This window comes from Schistocerca nitens, chromosome 2 (assembly GCF_023898315.1).
Source record: "Schistocerca nitens isolate TAMUIC-IGC-003100 chromosome 2, iqSchNite1.1, whole genome shotgun sequence".
Classification (NCBI taxonomy): domain Eukaryota; kingdom Metazoa; phylum Arthropoda; class Insecta; order Orthoptera; family Acrididae; genus Schistocerca; species Schistocerca nitens.
The window spans coordinates 913,285,751-913,306,575 of NC_064615.1; the positions used below are offsets into that span (position 1 = coordinate 913,285,751).

The 20,825-nt window shown below is 42.4% G+C and overlaps 1 protein-coding gene across 1 annotated transcript in view; it reads left to right on the forward strand.

Annotated features, from left to right (window-relative positions):
- The window catches only part of LOC126234707 (glutathione S-transferase D5-like), a 49,244-nt gene extending 32,959 nt beyond the window's left edge, over nucleotides 1-16,285 (forward strand). The window contains exons 4-6 of the mRNA XM_049943452.1: nucleotides 1,126-1,264; nucleotides 14,267-14,428; nucleotides 15,787-16,285. Of these exons, the coding sequence (XP_049799409.1) occupies nucleotides 1,126-1,264; nucleotides 14,267-14,428; nucleotides 15,787-15,927 (442 nt within the window). The 3' untranslated portion in view covers nucleotides 15,928-16,285. The remainder of the gene's footprint in view (nucleotides 1-1,125; nucleotides 1,265-14,266; nucleotides 14,429-15,786) is intronic.
- Nucleotides 16,286-20,825: the final 4,540 nt, after the last annotated feature.

The following is a 20,825-nucleotide window of genomic DNA, read 5'->3' on the forward strand; positions in this document are numbered from 1 at the left end:
AAACACTGTTATGGAAACGAAACAGATGTGGATGAAAAGTAATGCTGAATTTCAAACTGTGTTGAGATATTATTTACATTCCAATAGCGATGTTAGAGTCTTTATTCAGTCTGATAAGTAATTTTCAAGAAATCCCGTGTGGCTGTTAGAAATCGCGACATTTATCTGACGATCGGAGAGTAAATTACATTCACTTACTATAATATGATAAAATGAACCCTTTATCAGAGAACTGGTGGAGTAGGTACTAGCTCTTTGGTTTTAATAATCCTGAAAACCTAGCAATAAGCTTAGTAAGTTTTTTCCAAGTTCTCAAAAAGAAAAGCATCATAAGCAAAATACACTATGCACTAGATAGAAAGATAAGTGATAATAAATTAAACAAAACTCGTATCTTAATTTTGGTTTCGTTCTACTTCGCCAATTAAAAAAAACTCCATTTCACCTGAAACAAATAAAGGAACATGGAGTTACCACGTATATTAAATTTTAACATTAAATTAAATTTGAGTAAATTAAAGTTGCGCTAAACATTTAACGTGTACACATGTGTAATTGTCTACATGGCGGTATTCTCATGTTATGATGACAATGAATTCCATGTGCTAATTTCAGAGGTAAAACAATCTGTAGAAGCGTGGTTATAACATTTTGATTATATTAACGAAATTGTTACACTGTTATTAGTTAAAGCTTGGACATCGTGAATAATTTAGGAAGTAAAGTGGCGCAACCAGTAGATCAATTACCGGAAACTAAGTAAATGTAACATTTCATTATTTTTGTTGCGTGACGCTACTGCTGGTTTCCTAGTGAGGCATGTAATGATCCAATGGCCGCAGTACATTTATCTGTATTAGTTGGTTGCAACATTGTCTACTATCGTGATGGCATTGTAGCTGTTGCAGCATTTTCCGTAATCGTACTCTACTACCAAGCCAAAGTTTCCTGCAGAAACAATTTTCACTACAATCTGGGCCTTCAGAAAGCCCATCAGAAAACGTTTCAGTTCAAGCTCTCAGCAGGTTTCCACAAATCCATATTAAACTATCTCACAATGTGTTAGAATGTACAGTGATATGTCTGAGCTTGTATGTCACTAATATTTTGCTGCCTTGTTGACAGCCGCGCCATTGCCATGTACCTCGTCTCGAAGTATGCGAAGGATGACTCACTTTACCCGAAGGATATAAACAAACGTGTTCTCGTCGACCAGAGGTTATTTTTTGATCAAGACTTGTCCCACAGAATGTCGAATGTTTTAGTAAGTATTATGTCATTAATCTTCCTAAAAATGGATTCTCTTTATTAGCTTAACACACACACACACACACACACAGACACGCTTTGCCTCTGTCAGAAACTGCACCTTTTTTTATATTCTATATGATATGGTTCACATTTTCGTTCTGGTTTTACCTTTGTGCTTGATTATTTCTGCTTGCGAGGAAATTAGAACTATACTGTTTGATATTAGGGTTTATGTCCATAAGGTTTGCTTCCTTTACGGTTACTCGTCGCGATATCCACATAGTGTTAGAATGAGAAGTCTCTTCACTCACCAATCTTCGTTTGAAGATGCCAACCAGCTTGCTTGCACACTAAGTTCATGAGCACACGAGGGGGTATCAGGATGTTTATAATCGGAATGTCCTTGATCACTTCCAACGACATATGGGTCTTTGGAATCTGCAAGTATCAGTGACTCCTCAACCTTTGTATTTTTTACAGAAGGCATCTAAGGCAAGGAACACGTGACTTTTAGCTGTCACTAATTGTAACTCTATTTACCAGCAGTAAGTCCACAGTAATCGTGATCGGGATTACATTAAAAATTACTGTCTATAGATGAGTAATGTCGGTGAACAAATCCTCAAATCATAGATTTAAAATATCAGTGCCTAATAATGAACAATCCCAGGCTCACCATATCTGTCAAACATCAACGATTAACTGAGGCACAAGTTCGGAAAAACATTCGCACTTAGGTATGTTATGCCATAGTCTAGGAAACATTACCAGAACCTGAACGTAAATTTGAACTAAAACTGATGCCGGGGCCATTTTGTAATCCTTGCAACCATTTCCAAGTTTTTTTGTGAAGAAGATAATAAGACGGACGAAAATATGGAAACACCTAAAACACATTACTATTCCCAATACTGTGTAGGAAAAGAGTTGGCACTCAAAACAACTTCCAGTCGTCTTGGAATCGATAAATAGAGGTTCCGTCTGGTTTTCAAATTCCAATGGAATCGTATACCATTCTCCCTGCAAAATAGTGGCAAGCTTAGGTAACAATAATGGAGGTGGATAGTGATCAGGCGCCATTCTCTCCCAAGCAGATCACAAAGGCTCAATAATATTCAGATCTGGTGACTGTAGCGGCCAGGGAAGATGCAGCAGTTCATCCTCGTGCTCACACAACCAGTCCTGAGCGATGCGAACTGTCTCAACAGCGGCCCTGTCGTCTTGGGACACAGCACAACCATTGGAGAACAAAAACTCTACCATAGGATAGCCTTTAACATCCAGAACTGTCTCATAATCCTTGGCAGTAATGCGATCTTGCAGAGAACGCTTGGGGCTCATGGAATACCGCGATGTGGTTGCCCAGATCATCAACGACTCCCCACCATGTTTCACTCTTGGGACGTAAACGCGGCCAGAATTTGGATACCGTGTGCAACGGGACCAATCCGACCAAATTACATTCCTGCACTGCTCAATATTCCAGGATTTATGACTTTCGCCCCATGTTTTCCTCTTACGAGCATTTGCATCACTAATGAGTGGTTTTGGAATTCCAGCTCTCCCTTCAACTCTCTGCTTTGGAACAGACCTTCCAGTTTGTTTGGTGACGAGAGGATTTGTGAGTGCGACATTCAGCTCTGCACCGACTTTTGCAGCTGTCGTCTTTTTTTTTTCTTACAATCCTCTTCAATGACCATGCGCCACTGTCACCCAACAACACTTTCGTCCGAGTTGTGACTTAGCCAATAATGTTTTTCCGCTTTCCATGTATGCGATACAAATCGTCTATATGATCCCTTTGAAAACACCGAACACTTCGGCTATCTTGGTTATGGAAGCACCCACCGTACGAGCACCAACAATTTGATATCGTTCGAATTCACTTGGCTCAGACGTAATGCACTCACAACTACACATTACACCGTTCTGACCATGACTGACACTTGTAAAGTGTTGAGGACATTCTAAAACTGCCGTTCGTGGTCAAATACAACAGCGAAATTTGCAGGTTTGGATAACATTTGCATTTATCTTCTAGCATGCATTTCTCGCTGTGTGCCCATACAGTCTTAAGCCTTTCCGGCCTAATAAATGTGTCACAAGGGCTTGCAACTGGGTGACGAGACGCGAACGAGCCACCGAGCCAGGTTTTCGCATAAAGTCAGGGACGTGCACTGGCAGTATCCACTGGAAAACTCACCTGAAGATGAGTGAATGGTTGTCAGCCTGAATATCGTGGGAAGGTGTCGACATCGTCGGAATAGAACCCCGAAACATCAAGAAATAATAAACGAATTGGCAATGACGGAAAGGGTGACACCCCTCAACAGATTGTATCAGGATCCTGCTACGACTAGACTGAAAGTTAGCTATATCCAAGCGCAAAACATCAAGATGCATTTTCTCGGTCGCATTCTGCGCCACACTCCATTGGGCCTGAGGGGGCCCGAACGCCTTCTAAAATTCGTTTGGGGGAGCGGAGCCCCTCACCCCCCACCCCCCAATAATTTAAGAAAATTATTAGTTATATTAAGGTTTGTAAAATCACAAAATTATGTTGGAATTTTTATTTTTCTTCTTTGATGATAGTTACCTTATGAAATAAATTCAATAATGTGTTAAAACAAATTATTATGGTAGTAAGCAGGTTAACTGAAAACGAGTGGTGTGAATCATGACAGTGTTACAGTGCAGCGCGAGCACTTAGAATTTGTCCTGGTGTGCGAATCTTCGGGTAAAGTCTGGCGCCGGCGGGCCAGCGCTGCGGCCGCGGCGACATCCAAAGGACTGGAGCAGAAGCGCCTGGAACCCTCTGCCTCACGTCACCTTGATGCTGGAGACATTACGACGCCGCGGCTATATAAAACCCAACCTCCTGTCGTAGTCATTCAGTGTGGATACTTTCGTTCAGTGCATGTTGCAGACGTTTTTACTGTTCCGACTTTAGTGCCCAGTGGAGTATTTCGTTTGACTTTATTTTTTTGCTTTACTTTAGTCTCTTAGTGTAATGTGAATTAAATTTGCAATGAATAAATTTGTTAGGAAAAAGGCGTGCTTGGAAGTTGATGATACTGCAAGTCAACCTCCAACAATAATTGTGTCGTCAGTTGCTTCGTCGTCTTCAGGCGAGAACTGTTCACAGCCGAAACCTGGACAATCCGGTAAGGGGAGGTCATTTCTGAAGTATTGATTGATCAAGTATACTTGGCTATAATATGAAGCATCTACCGAAAATGATTTTTGCAAAACTTGCAAAGAGGCAGATGCTAAAAATCTGTTACAATTTTCTTCAAAAATAGAAGTTGCATTTACTTCCGTAGGGTTTTCTAACTGGAAATATGCTCTGGGAAAATTCCGTCTTCATGAAAATATGTTTACACATAAAGAAGGTGTTCTGAAACTAAATTCTATCACTAACCAAAGTGTGGCCTCCCAATTGAATGAATAGTTAGATAGTGATATGAAGAAAGGCCGATTAGTTCTGGAGACAATTTTTACTACCGTCGAATTTCTATGCCGACAAGGACTAGCAATTAGAGGGGACGAAGATTTAAACTCAAATATTTTTCAATTGTTGGAAATCCAAAAGAATCACATATCTAAGTTTAAAGATTGGTTAGGGCGTTCGGGGTATAAGTGGACGTCCCACGACATTGAAATCAAGATCATTAATCTATTAGAAAAGTCTGTGTTGAGAAAGGTATTGGCTTCAATCAAGAAGTCTGTACATTTTTCTATTATGGTTGATGAAACAAGTGACTCTTCGATTCACGAATAAGAGTCATTTTGTATTCGTACTGCTGATGATTCCATAATCATCAACAAATACTTTATTGGTTTAAACGAGACCCCCAACACTGAACCACAAACACTGTTTAGTATTTTAAAAGACGTTTTTGCTTGTCTTGATTTGTCAAGTGCTGTGATGGTGCCTCGAATATGAGAGGTAAGTTCAAAGGACTAAAAAAGTTAGTTTTGTATCTACAACCAAAAGCACCTTATGTGATATGCACCACTGACAGTTTAGACTTGGCAGTTGTAAACAGTCTCCGCCATCTTAGGTCTAAGACGGATATTATGGCTTGAGCCAAGGACTTAATAAACACCGTAAGGGAATCCAACAAAAGGATGGGTCTTTTTAGAAGCATACGCTGTCAGAGTGCCAACGACCAAGCTGGTCTACCATTCCATTGCCCGACTCGAGGGACTAGGCGAGCTTCTAGTATCTTGAGAATATTGAAAAACTTTGAAGAACTTCTAGAGTTTTTTGGAACATTTTCTGCAGAGGACAAAAGAGAGGCAGGCTACCTTGAACCAATGTTACAAATAAAGACTTATTTCGGTTTACATCTTTATTGCCATGCACTGAACGCGGTAGAGGATGTCAATGAAAAATTTCAGTGCCCTCATGTGTTGCTGATCTGGGAAAAATATATGAGGGCTTGATTTGTATATTGAATGGAAGGCGTGATAGTTTTGAACACTTTTGGGCATTGTGTTTAAAAGAAAAACCTTCACAAGTTGGTGGTCCTTCGCTTCCTCGGAAACGAAGTACGAGTATACCAAAGAAGTATGAAAACAACGAAGCCATCTCACCACACACTTTCAAAACCCCAAAGGAATACTACAAAACTATTTACATTGAAGTTTCTGAAATGGTGCAATCTTGCATTACTGAGCGGTTTGCTTCAACTAGACTCACACAGGTCATTACAGTTGAACAAGAGTGCTTGGCTTTTAGTAAACAGAGCTGAGACAAATTTGGAAAAATCAGCTGAGTTTTTCAGTAATGAACTAGACATTGAGAGACTGCGCTTACACTTGAATATGTGAGACTATATCGCTAATAAAAAACAACTGGTCGTAAAAAACATGCGCGATGTAAGAAAGTAGATTATACGAGAGCCTCCAGTTGGAGAAATAGTGTGTGAAGTAGTGAAGCTCTTTAAGCTTCTCCAAGTAGTTCCAATCACGACAGCAACAGCAGAATGATCATTTAGCTCCCTTAGATGTCTGAACTCATGTCTCCGATCAACAATGAGACATAAGCGATTGAACAATTTGGCTATTTTTCATGCCCACCGAGATGTTTTGGATGAATCTGATATTCGGCCAATCATCAACGACTTCATATTCAGTAATCCAATCAGATGGTCGACATTTGCACTTTCTTAAAGACACTCTGGCCCTAATAATGGCATTTAGAGCAATATTAAAAATCTTAATACAATAGAGAATTAAATACAGTTTCGAAATATTAGTACTAGTTTAGTATTGTATTAGTTGTTTTCAACTACTTAAATATTTTTAGGGTGTAAGACCCAATTAAAACTCGATATTTACACAATTTTTGACTGAAAGTATTAGGCATACTTTATTGACTGTATCAAAGCATTAACTTTGAGATACTGTTTTTATTTAATGAACCCTGAGCCTCATTCAGAGTAAGCTTAAATTAGCTATTTCACTTATTAATCAAAGTGCTATTACTGTGCGACCGCAATATTTTGTGTTTTATTCTTTTAATGATAGTTCAGGATTTATTTACATATAATTTCAGTCTTTCCAGAGCTATATATTCACTGCTTTGTAATAGTCTGTAATCATGATTATTACTGTAAATTTAATTAACTTTTTACGAAAATACCGTGCGTGTTTATGTTTTGTGTTGTGGTTGGCAGGAGAGCCAACCCCGTGTTACTATAGGAGGCCGAAATGCACGCGTTTTAGCTCACGCAGGCTGGCGTGAGGTCTGGAACAGGACAAGGAAATTAGAATTTAGAAAAACGGACGTAGCTGGTGGAATACTTCACTTAAATCCATTAATGATGAACGTCGCTCTTGACGGTACATGATTCACAATATCAATAGTAACTGAATATGGCGCCTTGCTAGGTCGTAGCAAAATGACGTAGCTGAAGGCTATGCTAAACTATCGTCTCGGCAAATGAGAACGTAAGTAGGCAGTGAACCATCGCTAGCAAAGTCGGCTGTACAACTGGGGCGAGTGCTAGGAAGTCTCTCTAGGCCTGCCGTGTGGTGGCGCTCGGTCTGCAATCACTGATAGTGGCGACACGCGGGTCCAGCGTATACTACCGGACCGCGGCCGATTTAAAGGCTACCACCTAGCAAGTGTGGTGTCTGGCGGTGACACCACATTCCTCCCCCTCAAATCGGCGTACGGTTGTGTTATAAGGCTTCCGCCCGGTGTGGGGAGGACCCCATGTTGACGTATGCGACGAGGTGGGGAGCCGAACAACAGGCGAGGCTGTGCCACCCGCACCCTGCCATTCGGACCGCGGGGAGCTAGGAAACGCCTGAAAACCTGCTCCAGGGTGCACGCCAACATGCGGTGTATGAGCCCGTAGAGAGACAGGAGGGGTCGAAGGGTCGACCTCCATCGGGCCGGGGCACCCGACGGGCGAAGACGACACATGGTCCGGAGCGGGAAAGAGTTCCATGTCGGAGGACAACTGGTCCCGGGAAGCGATCGGCGGCGCGTGACCCAGGGAGGCGCCCGGCGGCTGCAGCGAAGCGTCCACTGCGGGCGTCGCCGGCGGGAGAACAGGCGGCGGCGGCTGCGCGTCGCCATGGGGCAAAATGGAAGGCAGCGTCGGTAACACCTGGGGCTGAGGCGAGCCAGTAGATGGGTCCCCAGGGCGCTGACCGGACGGCACCGTCGCTGAAAGCAGACGGGGAGCGGCAGATCCTGTGCGACGACAGAGGCGCAGCTGATTGAGATGCCGACGGACCTCACCAGAGGCCCCCAAAACCAGATACATAGCGCGGCCGAGGCAGCGAAGAATGCTCCCTTAGAACCAACGCCGTGAACCTCGATAGTGGCGATAGTAGACAACGTCGCCTGGAGCAAAAGCAGGCATCTGCCGCTGCACAGGAACCTGATGAGGCGGATGTAGCAAAGACATCAAGATTCGATGATGACGACCGTGGAGAAACTCAGCCGGCGAGCGACCATCTCGGGGCTGAGAGCGATACGAGGACAAAAAGAGCAATAACGCGTCCTCCCGAGAATGCGACTCTTTCAACTTCAACATCTGTGACTTGAAAGTCCTGACCAATCGTTCAGAGGCGCCGTTTGCCTGTGGCGAAAACGGCGCGGACGTCAGATGTTGAATACCATTGGCCTTGCAGAATGACTGAAATTCTGCGGACATGAATTGTGGGCCATTGTCGGAAACAATAGTCTGTGGAAGACCTTCAATGCATAAGATAGCAGATAACGCTTGGATGGTGACAGATGACGTCGTGGAAGACATCCGGACAACAAAAGGAAAATTACTGAATGAAACTACCACAACCAACCATCGAGCATTCCAGAATGGACCAGCAAAATCGATGTGTAAGCGTTGCCAAGGGGAACTGGCTTTTGGCCATGCAAAGAATTTCCGCGGTGGTGCTGATTGTTGTTCGGCACACACCATGCAAGAAGAGCACATATTCGTAATCGCGGCATCGATTCCGAACCAAGTACAGTGCTATACCCCAATGTCCTTGGTGGAGAAGCTGTAAGACAGAGGACTGTAACGAACGTGGGACCACGACCCTGGACTGATCATTATCAGAACGCAAAAGCAAAACACCACGTCGAACAAAAAGTCTCTCTTGTGAGCAAGGGACCGATGACCGTAGCAGTCTGGTCCCTTTAATCCCACAAACCAACCTTGTGAGCAAAAAATCGACGAACCAACGGGTCCCCGATTCGTGACTTTGACAAGGGCCATTGCGTAGCAACAAAAAGCAGAACGGTAGCAAGGACGGAGTCGGCAGCTGTGGCTGTAGCTACACGACGAAAATCAATCGTAAACGATTCGACCACGTCATCGGTTTCTGCATCAATGAACATGCAAGCAAGTTCGGAGGAATCGAATGCCGTATCCTCAGCAACAGGCAAGCGGAACAATGCATCGGCGTTTCCGTGCTTAGCAGTGGACCGATACAAGATATCGTAGCGGTACTGCGAGAGGAAAATAGACCAGCGAATGAATTTCTGCGCTGTACGTGGAGGTACAGGCTTGGTCGGATGAAAAAGCGATGTCAAAGGTTTGTGGTCTGTGATTATGGTAAAGTGACGACCATAAACCATGAAACTTTGTAACACCAAATACGAGAGCCAATGCTTCTTTCTCGATCTGTGAATAATTTCTTTGCGCAGACGAGAGCAATATAGACGCAAAGGCAATAGGGCGATCGTGCGATCGATCTTTGTGCGCAAGCACAGCACCGATCCCGAAATCCGATGCACCCATCATCAACAAAATGGGCTTCTGGGGATCGAATGGCGTAAGGCAAGTATTGGAAAGCAACGCCGATTTCAACTGGCGAAAGGCGCGTTCACATTCCGTCGTCCAGACGAACGGAACACCTTTACGGCGTAAGCGATGAAGCGGAGCTGAAATGGAAGAGGCATGTGGCACATATCTTTATAGTAATTTATTTTTCCGAGCACACTCTGTAGCTGCTTCAAATTCTGCGGCGAAGGCAAGTCTTGTATGGCACGAAGGTGCGTGGGACTGGGATCTATGCCTTGAGCATTGAGTACATGTCCCAGGTATGGCAAATCACGAGCAAAAAACACACATTTGTCCTTCCGCAAGCGAAGACCATTTTGTCGCAAGACCTGAAATAATGTCCTGAGATTGGCCAAATGTTCTTCTTCCGTCTTTCCGGAGATCACAATATCGTCCAGATAATTTGCTGCAGTAGGGACCGACGCACAAACAGTTTGTAGATATTGCTGAAACAATACAGGGGCGGTTGCACATCCGAATGGCAGTCGTTTGAATTGATAAAACCCAAGATGCGTCTTAACCACCAAAACGCGCTGGGATTCTTCGTCCACCAGTATTTGCAAGTACGCATCTGCGAGGTCCAACTTCGAAAAATACTTACCCAGGCACAGTTTGTCAAAAAGATCTTCTGGGCGGGGTAAAGGAAAAGTTGCAATCACTAGTTGTGGATTCACTGTTGCCTTGAAGTCCACACAAAGTCTCAATTTTCCGGAAGGTTTTGGCAAAATTACTAAGGGTGATGCCCAGAGAGAAACCTGCACACGTTCAATTTCACCTTGTGATTCCAAATCGTGTAATGTTTTTGCGACCTCATCATGCAATGCGTGGGGAACATTGCGCGCTCTGAAAAATTTCGGTTGCGCGTTTACTTTCAGTTCCAAATGTGCTTTATAGTTCTTAGCGCAACCAAGGCCCAGTGCAAAAATGTCTGCAAATTCTTCACATAGACGAGAAACACCGTCGGAAGGCACAGTCTGGTTCACTGATAGGACCTGATTTACTATAGACAAGCTGAACAACTGAAATAAATCGAAACCAAACAAGTTCGCTGCAGAAGAAAAAACGAAGGACGTAAAATGACACAAGTTTTGTTTGTCCTTTGTATGTTGCAAGAAGGCTGCACTGTCCTAACACAGGGATGTCTTGACCTGAATAACTGGTTAACTTAACATTTGCGGCACGCAACAGAGGTGTGCCCAGCTGTTTGTACGTGTCTAGATTGATCAGTGAAACTGCAGCTCCGGTATCGAGCTGGAATGGTATCACTTTGCCGTTAATGTCCAAGTCCACAAAAAGTTTACTGTCCTGCTGACGACAAGAGCGACTGTCTCGTGCAACGTGAACTGACACTGGTACATAATCACTTGCGACTTGACGGGATTTCCGGCGATGTCGATGCACAACATTTGTGGGACGAACACAGTCACTGTTAGAGAGAGTGGCATTGAGCAGAGTGGAATGAACCACATGAATTTCCATGGGCGAAGTTTCACGAGCATGAGTATCCTTGGTTCGAATCCGGCGCGAAGCAGAGGGCCTGGAATGGTTGTGAGTTTCCGATCTGAGCTTTTATGGCAAACACTCTGAACATGTCCTTTTTTATTACAGAAAAAGCAAATAGCTTGGCGTGACGGGCAATTCCCACGCGAATGTCTAGTAGCGCACTGCGGGCATGATTTTAGCACTGCATTTGCTTGCCGGCACGGCACACGTGGCTGAGAGCCTGGCGGCAGCGGCGCGGCCGGGCACGAGGACTGTTTACTGTTCCGTGCAGCTCGCCCGGCGGGCCGGTTAACCTAACACATGGGTGGCAAAGTTTCAAATGATTCCTGAGCAAAGTAAAGTGTGTCCTGCCGATTCAATATGTCCATCACTTGTTGAAGGGAGGGATTGACTAGTTTCAAAATCTGTTCCCTTATACGAACATCAGAAACGTTCTGTGCAATTGCATCACGTACCATAGTATCTGAATAAGGGAGTCCATATTGACACTCAAAAGCACAATCCCTAGTAAGGTCTTGCAAGGTTGCAACCCACTCCCGATTAGTCTGACCTGCTGTACGTTTTGTACAAAAGAAGGTATACCGTTTGGCAACTACATTGACTGATACTTTGAAATTGCATTTAATGCAGACAAAATTTCGTCGTAGGACAGAGTTGCTACGTCGCGTCGGGGAAATAATTTGACTATCACACGGTACGTATTCACGCCAACCGATGATAAGAGATAAGGCTGCCGCTCATTACCTTGAATTCTGTAGGCGGCGAGATAGAATCCAAATTGGCGTGACCACTCCGTCCACCTTTCCAGTGGAGCATCAAAAGGTCGAAAAGTTGGTGCAACAGCGTTGTGGCTGCGTTAGCGGTGGAGGGGCGGCTGCCGCATCGTTTTGCATCGCACGTTGACCCTGGATGAGCTGTCCAAGGGCATCCAGTAAGGCCTGCGTCTGCTGATTCTGTAAGCGATAAAAATCGGACGTACATCTGGAGATTGTGGCGAAGCCATTACACAAGTAAATCAGGGCAGTTTGGAAAAGAACGCGGTTTTGCCTCGTCGCCAATGTTGTGGTTGGCAGGAGAGCCAACACCGTGTTACTAGAGGAGGCCGAAATGCACGTGTTTTAGCTCACACAGGCTGGCGTGAGGTATGGAACAGGACAAGGAAATTAGAATTTAGAAAAACGGACGTAGCTGGTGGAATACTTAACTTTAATCCATTAATGATGAACGTCGCTCTTGACGGTACATGATTCACAATATCAATAATAACTGAATATGGCGCCTTGCTAGGTCGTAGCAAATGACATAGCTGAAGGCTATGCTAACTATCGTCTCGGCAAATAGCGTAATTTGTTAGTGAACCATCGCTAGCAAAGTCGACTGTACAACTGGGGCGAGTGCTAGGAAGTCTCTCTAGACCTGCCGTGTGGCGGCGCTCGGTCTGCAATCACTGATAGTGGCGACACGCGGGTCCAACGTATACTAACGGACCGCGGCCGATTTAAAGGCTACCATCTAGCAAGTGTGGTGTCTGGCGGTGACACCACATTTTGTTTCTTTTTTCAAAACCAAAAAATGTGTCAGGCTTGTCTAGTTCCCTCACCCAATAGTATCGAGTTTCATGGGTTCTAATGTTGATCATATGATACTGAAATGCTTAAAAATAAAACTCCCTATTTTTCATCTAAAATTTAGAAAATTTCCGGGGCAAGACGCCCAATATGATCACCCCCCCCCCCTCCCAAATATTTTTTATCAGTCAGCGCCCATAACTGTGGCTCTACTATATGTTGAACATAATACACTCTTTTAAGGAGGGCTCCCGTTGCTATCACTTTAAGAACAGTTGGATACTGAAATGTAAGTTGCATAACAAATACATCTTTCAAAAATATCTGCCAATAGCACTAGCGGAGGAATAATACGAGACTGCACATAAAATTTCTCACAATAATTTCTTAATGTTCTCACAATGAAATTTTCACTCTGCAGCGGAGTGTGCGCTGATATGAAACTTCCTGGCAGATTAAAACTGTGTGCCAGACCGAGACTCGAACTCAGGACCTTTGCCTTTCGCGGGAAAGTGCTCTACCATCTGAGCTACCGAAGCACGACTCACGTCCGGTACTCACAGCTTTACTTCTGCCAGTATCTCGTCTCCTACCTTCCAAACTTTACAGAAGCTCTCCTGCAAAACTTGCCCGCGAAAGGCAAAGGTCTCGAGTTTGAGTCTCGGTCGGGCACACAGTTTTAATCTGCCAGGAAGTTTCTTAATATTCTGTCTGGGAAGAGAACCAATGAATAATTATTTTAATTTTAATTTTATAAATTCTCTTCCTTTTACATAAACATTTTGCATGACGTTTCTTTTCCATCATGCACTGATCCACATTTGTTAACTATCCTTACACCCTTAACCAGGGCGAAGAAGAGAACAACAGCGCGTTTGAGGAAGAGTTCATTTTTAAGTGCTCTATGTTACGGTCGATGTAGAAGAAGAGTACCTCAGCTTCACTTTACAAGGCGGAAATATTCTCTAGAAGACGATTTTGTTTCCTAATTGAGCAGAATGGTAAAGAAGCGGACTATGGCGAGAGAGGGGAAGACTTTATTTGACTTCTGATTGGAACATCCTGGGTCACGGTAAAGATCCTAGTTTGAGCTTAGATACTGAATGGAAATCATCAGCAATGGTGGCCGAAGAAATATGGTGTATAAGAAGTCACCACCTCGTCAGTGAGAACGGAGGGGTTTTTCTTGGTGTGTGTGACTACCTCTGAAAAAGGAAGAATCAGCATGATCAACGGAATGAGAATGTACAAAGCAATGACAATGATTTCATTAAACATATAAATGTCTTTTTCAAATTATGTCCACAACTTGTACAAATAATATTGTTATATAAGAAACACCACACTGCTGCCAACATTTTGTGAAACTAATATCGACTGACTCGTTATTTGGTAAACTTCAGGATTTTAAAGTGATGTGTATACCAAGTCGATAATATTACACTGTGCCGTATGTTTATTTAATGCTGTGAGGATAAGTGAGCATTGAGCATAGCATTTAGCTCAAGACACAACTTTGTTATCTGGTCTGTATAGAGTAATGCCTTTGATGATTTGCGCTTTTGTATTCCATCTTCCTACTAGTTCGTAGCAGTTGTTGACGTTTGCATTGATTTAATTTCCTGCTTACAGATGCCAATATTTCAAGGCAAACAAGCGGAACCCAGCAACATTGAGAAAGCGAACGACAGTCTGGAAACTTTGAACCGAATGCTGGATGGCAAACAGTGGCTGGCCGGAGATCGGGTCACTATTGCTGATTACGCCGTCGCTAATAGCCTGTCAGCATTGGAGGTAACGTGAAGCTGTCACACTTACTATTGGAAAGTTAAGAAAATATGAGTCATAAAATTGTTAATTGTGGTGCAGAAAAGATTATTTTGGCGACTTACTGGAGACATCTATTTTTATTTTCGTTATCTCACCACTCTACATAAAAGGAAAATGTCCTGATTGACTGACTGACTTATCACCTCCCAGTCCAAACAGCCACCGATAGAATCTTGAAATTTGAAGAAGGTGTTGATCTCATACTACAGGAATCGTTTAACAAGGGATTTTTCCGAATTCCGCGCTTAAGAAATAGGGAACGAAAAGATACTGAAAATATGACTCTATTATGGGAATTTTTAATCTCGAACTACGAAAATTGGTACTTGGTTTCTCAGTTAGAATTAAAGAAATAAATGTTTCAGCATTTTCTGGAGTTTAGCCCCTTTGGGATGAAATAGTGGGTGAAAGTGTTTTTAAATAAATCACTATTAAAGGACTATGAAATACTTATTAGAGTTACATCTATTAAAATTGATTTTTGATTTCTTGGTTAGTAACAGAAAATATGTGTTTCAAAGTTTTTGGAAATTCTTCCCCTAACGGCGTAAAAGGTGGGATGAAAATTTATATGGAAGTATTTCAGTATGAAAGATTTCTAAAATTTTATATTTTGCGTCGGAGTTTGAAACAAAATGGTACGTGTTTGTGTTTTTGGAAATTCAATCTCTAAGGCGGATGAAATGGGAATGAAACTGTTTATGAAAATATTCCGTTACCAGCTAAATCTACAAAAAATGGGGTTTGGCTTCTGATGATATATGTGATAGGGGATGATAGTTTCTATGGCAATATCATCATAAGAAGTCAGAAGGCGGGACTGACAAATACGTTCGACTCCAGCTGCCAGAGTCTCGTTTTGGTTGGAAGTATATTCCGAAAAGACAATGCTCCAGTAGACTTAATTAGCGTGCAAAGTTTAGATGTTGCTATCTGTAAACAATATGAAATTTCGATTACATAAAATAAAAAAAACAAATAAGAAACAAAAATACTGCGCAACAGACCATACAGTCTAATCGAGCGAAGCAGCATGCGCTAACCTAGTAAAAGATAATTTATGTCTCATCAGGCAATGTATTACATCATATTTAGCTCTTCTTACCGTTAACAGATAAAAAATTAGCTTTCTCAACATTGTAAATCTTAACAAAGGCTCTGAAGTATTATGTTGAAATTTGAGCTAAATCATCTGCGAAGGTGTACTGACACCATCAGATACAACGCATGAAAACACAGAAACAAAAATTAGCTGATTTATATGACCCATAAGATTATTTTCAGCAATTATTTAATGTCTGATGTCGGTATCTCTTTTTCAGTTTCGTCCAGACAGTGGAGTTGATGCTACGAAGCAGCCTAACGTTATGCAATGGCTTTCCCGTGTTGAAAATTCTCACACAAAATACGGAGATGTCGCCAAAGAATATCGAGAAGCCTTGAAGAAACTGATGCAGAAGTAAATACGTATAATATGAACGAAAATTGTATAGGTGTGAAAATAGTAAAAATGTCAAGATTTCTAATCAAATGAAGTCATTACTTCATTACCATGCGTCATTACAACGAAACAGAGACCCTCATCCTTTCCTTGTTTCTGTCATCTAAGGGATCGTTCAAAACGCAGTGTGACAAGTTCTTTGTGCCATTAAAGACAGATACATTCACGCAGGACCGGGTTCTCTTTCTTCATTGTAAAAATTCCATGTATAAGTGTTTGCTACAGCGAAGGGCTGAAATGCTTATCTCTGCTTGATTTCGATACTGATCTTTGTTTCCTGTTCCATTCTTGTTAGCCTTTGCCATAGTATTTTTAACGATGTTGAACATGTGGGTAATATAAAGATATATACTCGAAACTACGTACAACAGATAGTAAAATGCATGTTATTTCATGTTTTCCTACGACCAAGAAAGTCACAACAGTCTTTTTTGTTACACATTCACTATTGTTCTGTTATCTGTCATAGTCTTGTGCCATCAAAGTTTTCATCGACGACACAAAGCAGAACCATGGTGCAATACTTTTCATACAGTGAGAACCATCAACAGGGACAACATATCGGTCTTTAATTGTAAAATATCGCTTGACCTGCTCGAATGGAAAAGCGTTAGCTTCCAATACACTACAAGTCAATTCGGCTTGAAACAATTCTTCACGATCCACTGATATAACGAGTATCTTCTCCACACGATATTTAGGCACTAGGGCGGAAATAGTGCACTATAAGTTCTCCTGCAACTGATAGGTATCATAGTATTAGTTGAAATATCAGAAGACAGGAAAGAAAGTTTAGTGACATACAGAACGAAAAACTGCAGTACAGGTCCCTCTGTATTACGACCCCATGTAAAGTTATAAAACAAAATCCAAGTTTCACTTATGAGGAATTGATTACTACTATAGAAATGTATAAATCAAAAGAAACGAATGTGCTGCTCGTAAAACTGGTTCCGATCTTTGACAGTATTAAGTCATCATAGATGTTACTCTCTGTACAAAATAGCTGCTTGTACTGTACGCGTAACAGCACTATGCTTCTGACTGGGTGAATGTGCAAATAATGTTGACAACTTGTTTGACAGTAGTTGGTTCAAGCCAGCCCCAGGTTGCTCAGTTGCAGACGCGTAGTGCTCATGACTAGAAATAGAAGCCAGGAGGATCGAAACTACAGTGACACTGTGTTATATGGTGTGCTTGTTGACGCGATTATATTACAGCTGTTGTTGCTTCTTTCCAAAAAGAGATATTTGCCAGCCGATTTCCTAATGGCAATGGCAGTGCTAATTTTCCAAGTATTAAGGCACCACTTCTGAGCAGACTACACTGACGGAAGAAAATCACAACACCAAAAAGCATTTAATGTAGAGTAATGAAAATTCGGGAACACATTTCTCGAGGTAACATTTTTAAGTGATTAACATTGTAACACTACAGGTTAATGTTTGCGGGAGATAAGTCAATGCAAATGTGAAATGCTGGTACATTAATAAACGGTGCAACCACCGGACTGTTGAATGAAAGCGTGCAAACGTGCATGCATTGCGTTGTACAGGTGCGGGATATCAGTTGTGTGATGGAGTTCCAAGCCTGTTATACTTGCTCGCTCAGTACAGGGACGGTCAACGCTCGTTTTGGATGACGCTGGAGTTGTCCTCCAAGGATGTCCCATATGTGCTCGATTGGAGACATATCTGGTGATCGAGCAGGCCATGGTAACATGTCGACGCTCTGTAGAGTATGTTGGAATTGTATTCAGGAATGGCAGCACAGCGGGTCGAATCACCAGATTGGCTTACAAATTTGCAGGCAGGCTGTATTCGTAAACCACGAGAGTACTCCTGCTGCATACGAAATCGCACTCCAGACCATAACTCCAGGTGTAGATCCTGTATGTTTAGCACGCTGACAGGTTGGCTGCAGGCCCTCAACTGGCCTACTTCTAACCAACACACGGCCATCACTGACATCACAGAACCAGCTTTCATCAGAAAACACAACAGACCTCCACCCTGCCCTCCAATGAGCTCTCGCTAGACAACACTGAAGCCGCAAATATAGGCGGTTAGGAATCAATTGAATGCACGCTACAGGGCGTTTAGCTAAGAGTTGACTTCGAAGTAACCTGTTTGTAACAGTTAGTTGTGTCACTGTGGTGCCAACTACAGCTCATTTTACTGTTGCAGCTGCAGTACGGAGTGCCCGAGCCATACCTCAAAGCCGGCCGGTGTGGCCGAGCGGTTCTAGGCACTTCAGTCTGGAACCACGCGAACGCTACGGTCGCAGGTTCGAATCCTGCCTCGGGCATGGATGTGTGTGATGTCCTTAGGTTAGTTAGGTTTAATTAGTTCTAAGTTCTAGGGGACTGATGATATCAGATGTTAAGTCCCATAGTGCTCAGAGCCAGCCATACCCCAAAACTGCTGGTCTTCCCTTTCGGCATTGCCACGTGATACTCCAGAGCCTGGTCTTCTTGCGACTGTACATTCTCGTAACCACCAGTGCCGCTAATCATGCACAGCGGCTACATTCCTGCCAAGTCTTTCTACAGTATGGCAGAAGGAAGTCCTTTTACATTACCTCGCTCAAACTCAGTAAGTTGTTGATAATGGTGTCCTTGTCGCCTTAAAGTCCATTGCCCAAAGGTTACTAACACTAACGTCCGTTACAGAGTGTATTTGAAGCAAACCTGACATGCATGCTCATATTGGTGCTACTGGCGCCACTGTTAGATTGAAATTTCAATAGACATAATCTTTCAGACGTTTGTTTACGACACACAACTCCTTCCTGGTGTTGACATTTAGTGTATTAAAAACGGAACCTTGAAACTTGTAAAGGAGACTGACGGCAATCTTTATTTCAGTTTAGTGCTGATTCAGACACATTGATTTTGCAGAGAGTAGTTGATATTTGTTTACTAATTTGGGTGGTAATGAAATTAAGAATCAGTTATGCTTTTATCTCTGAAACAAAATTAGTGACCTTACAAAACTAAATGTGATTCCGACGGTTCATTACAAGTCTAGAAAAACGTAAGATATTGTCAAGTATTTCTGATGCGTACTTCTGGAAATAATGGTATATGTAGGACGAAAAAATCGCCTCGATAACTGAGCGGTCAGCGTGTCTGACTGCCATGTGAAAGACCCGAGTTCATATCCGGAATGCTGTCAGGGATTTATCGTGACTGGATGAGTGGGACGTCATACTAGCTGAAGAGCTACTTGAGTGAACAGTAGTGGTTCCAAGACGTCGAAAGGTGACAACGGCCGAGAGATTTGTGTGCTCACGCCGTTGTCTGTCCTTAAACTATTATCTTTGTTTCTATTTCCCGGGCTGTCTCTTTCATAAGTCACACACAAACTGACAACTAAATCAGTGACACTACTAACTCAAAAATGTGTGGGTGCTTGAGAGAAATCTAATACAGTAGAGAATTTCCTACGCTCAGGCCATACTCTATTGAGCCGAGTCCATATGCAAGACGTACGTCAATGTCATCCAACTTTTTTTCAGCCATTATTAGAAGTCGTAGGCGTTGCAGAACATTTTCATTCAGAACATTCTATAACTAACTCACTTCAACTCCCATTCCAATACCTCAGTTTTCCATATAAGAAATAGCACCATGATACTCCTTACGACGCGTTTGACCTCAGTATTTTCAAACTGATTATACAGATTCTAGATTATTGCCATTCTCTATTTTCATGTAAGTACTGTAAAGATAATGAACTTTAAATTTCAGCTTCTTCTTGACGAACTTACGTGTTCTCGTTTTAATCATTAGGCGCATATGTGGCTCGTTCGTCTCCGTATCACTAGTATCGTTAATACTCTAGGTACTACCTTCTTTTATAATTCTTAAACCATATGTTACGAATGATTAAACTGTGCTCTGTGCAAAATTGTACACAGTGGCATCTCTCTATCCGCTAACCTTGTTCTCCTACTATTGTTCCTTCTCTTCCTTTTCCTAATACCGCATTCCAGTTCCCCATTACAGTTACATAGGGTGTCACACATAAAACTGGTACGCCTCACGCTCGAGAGCCAAGTGACAATGAACTAACTAAAAAGAATAGATAATATTGAAATGTCCCCTTAGAAAAATTTATGAATGACTGTGCTAATAAACTTCTTACATTATTTTATTTTCAAACATCTGAGCAGAACTGAACGTACTCAGACATTTCGCTCTTTACCTATTCTGATACACAATATTTTTAGCGCAACGCAATCTGCCTTTCAAAAATCCCTACAAAAGAATGGCCCTGACTAACAATAACCTATACCTTTCACGAATCGCTTACCTCACAAAAATCTTCGTTACTCAAACTACTGAAAAACAGCGAGCGCTACTACTGCCAGCTAAATAAAAGATTCAAACTACTGAAGGCACTAACTTCTGATAGGCATAGTTAGCAAATGAAAGATTTTGATAGAGAACAAACAATGTATTTACCTTAATAGTGTTCAAAAGTCATAATACTGTATATGTAGCAGTTCATGACATCCAGTCTTACAAATTTACTGTCTCTGATGGACACACGTCCAGATCGTCCGCTCTCAAAATTCCGCCATCTATCTCCCCACATCCACCACTGCTGGAGGCTCAACTCCAACTGCGCAACGCTACGCGCTGTTAACAGCCAACTGCCCAACACTACAATGGCGAATATTACTCCAACAATGCAAACCAACCACAGCCTTCACACAGCACAGTCAGTGATTTTCATATAGAGCGCTACATGGCGTTACCAACATAAAAACCTAAACAGCCTACTTACAATACTAATGCTGGGCATCGCTGACTTTCGCGTGATGACGTTACCAGCAACATGCTGTAATTCTGCG